This window comes from Danio aesculapii, chromosome 17, assembly GCF_903798145.1.
Source record: "Danio aesculapii chromosome 17, fDanAes4.1, whole genome shotgun sequence".
Taxonomy (NCBI): Eukaryota; Metazoa; Chordata; class Actinopteri; order Cypriniformes; family Danionidae; genus Danio; species Danio aesculapii.
The window spans coordinates 30,475,995-30,482,802 of NC_079451.1; the positions used below are offsets into that span (position 1 = coordinate 30,475,995).

At 34.9% G+C, this 6,808-nt stretch overlaps 1 protein-coding gene across 1 annotated transcript; it reads right to left on the minus strand.

The window, feature by feature from the left end:
• Positions 1–1,780: 1,780 nt before the first annotated feature.
• Positions 1,781–5,397, minus strand: malb (mal, T cell differentiation protein b). The gene is made up of 4 exons (XM_056476928.1): positions 5,123–5,397; positions 3,149–3,316; positions 2,926–3,066; positions 1,781–2,263 (listed from the first exon to the last, which is right to left on the minus strand). Exons 1-4 carry the CDS (start codon positions 5,210–5,212, stop codon positions 2,189–2,191), a joined length of 474 nt encoding a protein of 157 aa, XP_056332903.1. The 5' UTR covers positions 5,213–5,397; the 3' UTR covers positions 1,781–2,188.
• Between the last annotated feature and the right edge of the window lie 1,411 nt (positions 5,398–6,808).

Genomic DNA, 6,808 nt, shown 5'->3' on the forward strand with positions numbered 1-6,808 from the left:
CTTTGCTTATGTTTCCTATTATAAAAGGCCATGCACAAATGTGTGAGACAGAGCGCAAAAAACTGCGAAGCTTAGAGATCTTAACTTCAGTATTTAGTTGTTTGTTTTATTTATTTTTAATTAGTATTTACCATGCATAGTAGTATATAGTTTAGAACAAGAGAAATTACAGACTGTCTTATTTTTTTATTTTCCACTATCCCCTCAAAATTAAATTAAATAGTTAAAAACAAACAAGCAGCAAGTTACGCCAAACTAAAGCAACTACTGTGTACTTTTGTCCATTTTCATGAGTTATTTTAAAATCTTGATATTTGCTTTTAAAAATGAGTTTTTAGTTACATGAAATTTAGCAAATGTTCACACAAAATACAAACGTTTTGACATTTAAAAACAACATTTTGCAATTAGGAATTAGCAAGATCTGGATAAGCGTTATCAGTGCTGAGAGGTCTTTATTGCTAGGAGAGAGTCAATTCGTTTGGTCATGAATGAACAACAAATGATTCAAAACACATGATTCAAGATTTGCAAAGAATTTAGACCTTAGTTAATGTATTTGATTAAACTGGGTTTTAATTCCATCACTTCAAATGATGCCTTCCCTGGTGAGATATTTATTCAACTATATCATCTTATTTGGTTTAAATACAATCCGGGTTTTTTTGTTAGTATTTTGTTAGTAACAATTTCAAAACTATATTTAGCAATGAAAGCCTGACTGAATTAAATGTAAATGTTTATATTAAAAATGTTGATGGATGATAGAGTATTTCCTTTATGAAGTTATTTTAAGGAACAGTGGATGTATTTAGATGGAATCTTTTCCATTGTTTTTATTAATACACAATTAATTGCTGCCTTGGCTTAAGGACTGACCAATGAATGCTTATTTTGCCTATTTCAATCTGCAACCAAATTGTAGATTTAAACTACTGATAAATTGTATTTTTTTTAAGTGCACTAAAAAGTTATATAGGTAAGGTTCTGAAGCTAATAGAAATGTCATTAAAGAATCACATACACCAACAACAGAGTCATGATTTAAGCTGCGGTCACACTTGACTTTTCTTCCCATAGACTTCCATTCATACGCACGTGAATGCGTCAGACCGGAAACGCAAGGTCATGCGTCAAGTTTCGCAGGTTGCTGCAGTGCAAAGTTCAAGCTTGGTGAACTCTGACCTGCAAAATCACATCACTTAACTGCGTGAAACCAATCCAGGATCAAAACAGGACCTCTCTGGACAGAAATTTAAAACATGGAGCAATCGCTCACTTTTTTAAATGTCTAATCATCTTGTTTAATCCCGCCCCTTTTCGCAGGGCCGGTGTCCTGCATAGTTTAGTTCCTTCAACACACCTGCCTGGAAGTTTCTAGTATACCTAGAAATAGCTTTATTAGCTGGCTCAGGTGTATCTAATTGGGGTTGAAACTAAACTTTGCAGGACACCGGCCCTCCAGGATGAGTTTTACACATCTGGATTAGATCATTTGAATCAGTGTTCATAACTCAAATTCAAGAAATGAATCGTTAAGTGGAGAAAAACAAATCTTGAAGAATTGTTCAACAGTTTATGTTTTAGAGATGGTGACAACTTTATTTCAAACTAGGAAAAACATGTTTTGAATGAAAGGTGAGCTATTAAAACTACATTATAGTGAAGTAAACTGAAGAAATACAGATATTTTATAATGCAGGCTATTAGTGTAAAGCAATGATGTAACATCTTATTGCTCATCCGTGAGAGGTTACTAGGAATTATTACACAGAGAATGTTGTCTGGTTCATATTCTTTTATTAAAATATCTTGTTCATAGTGTGTAGTAGCTAAATATACAAAACTAATTTATCTCTTACAAAGGTACAAGAAGTGTACAAAACCCATGCTGTTGCTTTTTCCATATACACTGGGCATTATCACATAGGCTACAGATTTCAAAAAGTTTACCTTCCCCCAAATATAAAAAAACAGCATCATAATAAGAAAATCAGTAAGATCTGACTGATATAGCATGAAACATCTAGTGGGTTTGTTTCATACCATGATTGCTGTGGTGTGTGGTGTAGAGGGCACCCAGGACTGAATCCTGATTTTGCCTCTTTTCTCCAGTGGTTTGACAGTTTATTTGCAAATTGTTGAACAATTTACGTCAAAATGATTTCCTTTTGCCCTGAATTTTTGATTAGAAAGACTTCCACCGCACAGCAGAAAGGATGCAGTGGATGAAGTAAAGCAATGTGGCAATATGCGAGAACACCTGAGGAAGAGAAAAAGGTCAAAATTCAGTCAAACATCTGATTTTAACTTTAAAAATGGAATGTTTTTAATGAACATTAAATGGATAGCTCAACCTAAAATGAAAGATTACTCTTAATTTCTCAGTCCATCTTAAATGTCGGTGACTTTTGAAAAAAACATTTATAGGTAAAACACCAAGCGGTCCTTGGTAATACACTCCAAGTCAACAGGGCAAAATATACAGGTATACAGTCAAGACAATAGAAACTGAAAGTATCTGGTTGTGCATTTTTACAACAAATAATACCTTTGTTTATTATTCTAAAGCCTCTTGATTAAGCTAATGTTGTTAGCTTACTGTGAGAGGATGCATGTTGTATTGTTCATCAACAGGAATGTACTTATCTTGAATATTGCTACCTATAAAAAATACAATATTGATGCATGTTCCTAGTGGGGAAGATTGACTTTTTATAAACTGCCAACATCCTCTTTATTTTACTCTGAAATCTTCAAAAATCTTCTGATAAAAAAAAGTCACCTGCTTTTGGACTGCTTAATAGTAAGCAAACTTTTATTTCAGTGAGCGTTAGATGACAGGAAAGAAAATCTAAGTATACTGATGAAATGTGCATGAGCTTGTGGATGCCAATACCAACAATGTGTGCATTTTGTGCATACCACTGCTGAGATGTCGATCTGATAGTACTTGAAGGGATATATGTTTAATGCATTCCATGTTTTCATGTTGATTGTTATATAGGCTAGGATCACTGAGGCGCTCAGATAGAACACAACAGCAATCAGATGATAAATGAAGTCCTGCACACAGAAGATACAATACAATCATACATAAGCCTACATAGTGATATACATAGTCACATATAATCTGCTCTCTGCTCACCGCTGCAGCCCAGGTGCTGCTGTTTTTGTGGACTCCGCAGGCGAAGAGGATGAGCCAGAGGAAGGTCATGACAAAGCAGAAGACTGATACAAACATCACCCATCCCTGAGGATTTGCGGGGGATACAAGTGTAGATGCCACCAGTATCCAAACTAGCCCTCCGAACACCTGTATGACAAATTCACACATGCAAATTCAGTGGAGTCATTTGTACATATTATTATTATTTTCTTTTAATTTTTTTATTAGTGAAGTTATTTGTGCAGCCAAACAGAAATAAACATTTGATTTTAGCTGATTAGCCAGTTATTCTTACTAACACATCTGTTAATAATTTACAGTTCACCATAACTGGTCAGTACATAACAAAACCACCAAAAGAAGAATTACAACTCACCAGCAGAGGCAAACACATTTCAAATGTACATAGAGACAGAAGCTTCTCAACAAAAAATAATAACATATACTTATTTAAAACCAGAATACTTGATTCGGTTATTCAACTCTAATTCAATTCAATAATAATAATAAACAATACAAAAACAATAATTCAAATCAATGTTTTCACTGTTGGTCTGCTCCATTTATGTGTCTGTATCACAATATCACAGAAACCGTTAAAACAAGAAACCTATATAGAATGTTCCCATAATGTTTTTATTTGACTTAAGTTTAAGTTAAAATATAGGTGAGACTATAGAAATTTATACTCATCTAAATGTTATGTCTGTTTTTATTAAATTAACTTTTTTTTTATCTCTAGCTCAATAAGAATTCTTTTTATTAATATCTGGCTGTGCATTATCAGTTACATCATGAACACAAAGACAAACATCATCTTTCTCGTTCTATAACCCATTATTCACGCATTTCTCTCCCTCTCTCTCTCTCTCTCTCTCTCTCTCTCTCTCTCTCTCTCTCTAACACACCCATGCATGGCCATTTACTTTCACAAGAATCAAATACAACCGACCTCTATGTCATTGAAAGGTCATTATTTCAGTGACCACTAAATAAACAAGCAAAGAAAACGTAAATATCTGCCACAATCAATGTGTGCACAACTTAAATTCTTCTTTCATATTAGCTGATGACCAGAGCTCACATCCCTGTCTTTCAAATCTCCTTCTGAGCTCAAACAAGAACCAGAACTTATAAACTTCCCCTTTTCAAATAACACTGTCTGATAGTTCGTCACAGTTTAATGCATGCTCGTTGGATCTGTGGGTGAAGTATTGTATGTCCCACATTAACCTCGGTGTCAAATTGTGTTGTGGAGGTGCTGGACAGAGACCTCGCGTAAGAAAACTCGCAGCCAATTACTATAGGAAACATATAATAATAATAATAATAATAATAATAATAATAATACTATGGGAAGACAGGTGGGATTTTAAAATGAAATCCGAAGCTAATAAGGAAAAACTGTTTTAAAAAGCCTAAAAATCAATATTAGTGTATAAAATAAACTTTTTAGGATTTTAAACTAATGTAAAATGTTTTACCTTGAACTGTTGAAATATAAAAACATTTCAACCACAAACAGAATGAGCCTATTTAATAAAACAGAGCATCCATTCAAATCGATAGTGCACCCAAAGTGAACACAAAAGAGGATATTTTGAAGAATGTTCGAAAACGTATAGACATCCATAATATGGAAGTCAATGGCTGCCATGCATTTTCCAACATTCATTAAATTAATCTTAAACAGTGAAGGATGAGTAGGCTAAAGGATGGCTTTTCGCTTTTCGTTTTTGTTCTTTGATGTTTACAAAAACAAACAAACAAACAAAACACAAACAGACACACACACACACAAATTTAAAATTAGAAATTAGTCCGAAATTAAAAAGACGTAGAAAACGAGGCTAACAAAAAATATAGGCTAAAATAAATAAATAAATAAAGTCCCATATTTGACAATAAATTGATCAAACTACAATTTCAGCATCAAATGTGGAGTTCACGCACCAGTTCGGGCAGGTAGAGGATGTCCGGTGCTGTGGTGCAGATTGCGAGTCCGCTTGGCAAACTCGACATCTGCTGCGTGGCTGCTGCCATCGTCGCGCTCCCGCTATCCGCTAAAGGGAATGAATGGGCTAACGGAGTCACGGGCGCGTCTTTTCAATGTCCAGAAACCTGAAAAACCAGCCCTGCCATTACCAAAGCTTCCGTGTGGACACACCCTCCGTGAGGAGAGCAGCGGGCCGCTCCACTTTCCCCGAACGGCGGGCTGTAAGGATGAGGAACGCGGGCTTTGTGTTTGTGGGTGCAGTGTGGCAACAGGTTGAGTAATAATGAACAGGTCAGTCAGCTCAGGTGTTCACAAATACATAGACACACTCGTGTAACCATGTAGCTGTTTGCCAAGAGCATTTAAGCTGGGCTCAAACAGTTAACTGTGTAGAAAACAGCAGTTGATATGGACAAGGAGTGTCCTCTTTCTCTTCAAGGGCATAGCTTTCAACAATGTCAACATCGTAACTTTAAATAAACACGTATAAAAATATGGGTGAGGTCAATAAATCAGTATCCTAATACTTGTACGAACATGACCCTTACGTTCTTTGTGAAATAGGGGAGAGCAAGGCACAAAGTAACACTTTTTGGTTTTGACCAAATAATGAAAAAAGTAATGGGCTTAGACAAACCATATTTCGTTGCCTTGTACTTGTACATGTGTGATGACAATAAATCTAATCTAATCTAATCTAATCTAATCTAATCTAATCTAATCTAATCTAATCTAATATTTTTTTTTTTACCAGCAACACACAAGCCTCTCCTACAAATGAGCACTGAAAGATGACCGCCGGATCCATGGTTTCTGTGCAGTATTGCCAAAAGTGCCACGATTGAAAAATGTTAGTATTTACCCCACCTGTGGGGCAAGTTGTAACAGAGGTTTAGTTGTAACACGTGCTTAAAAAGTCAGATTTTCAAACAATTAATGTAAATTCTGTTTACTTTAAATAGTGTATTTCTTCAGTAGCTAATTTTTTTTCTACATAGCACAGTATGTTTATTTATATATTTATCTATTGGATAAACACATTTGGATTTATTTGCCTTATTATCCATTATTATACAATGCATTTAATTGCATTATTAGCAATAAAATTATTTTTTTCTATTAAAACATATATTCTATCAAAAAACATTTTTCCCTTAAAAAGTTCCCAACATTGCACTCGTAATTAAAAAAATATTTTGTTTATTTATTTGGTGTCCAACAGTGTGTGGCTTAATTGTAACACCCTGTTACAACTAACCCTGCCGTGTCGTGTTTTCCTCAAAACTGGCTAGAAGTCACTGTGTGTTTTTTACACCTTTCAAAATGGTTCCATCTTTTGGCCTAGAAGCTGGTAATCACAACAATATATTACGTACATACATTCACAGATTTTTTTAAATAAAAAAAAAACTTCTATGCTGCAAAAATTGTTTCTCATTTAAATTTCGCCAAACTTTTTCAATAATTGGCAGGAAGACATCTGCCGGCACTGTGGTGAAAACCTCAGAAGCACCCCATGGTTAACCCTGAGCAAATACCTTAAAACTCTGTGTTACATTTTACCCCATTTTACTTTGTGCCCCGCGCTCCCCTAACAACTTCTGATGCTGTCAGTTTTATTACCTCTTGATATTTTTGGCGAT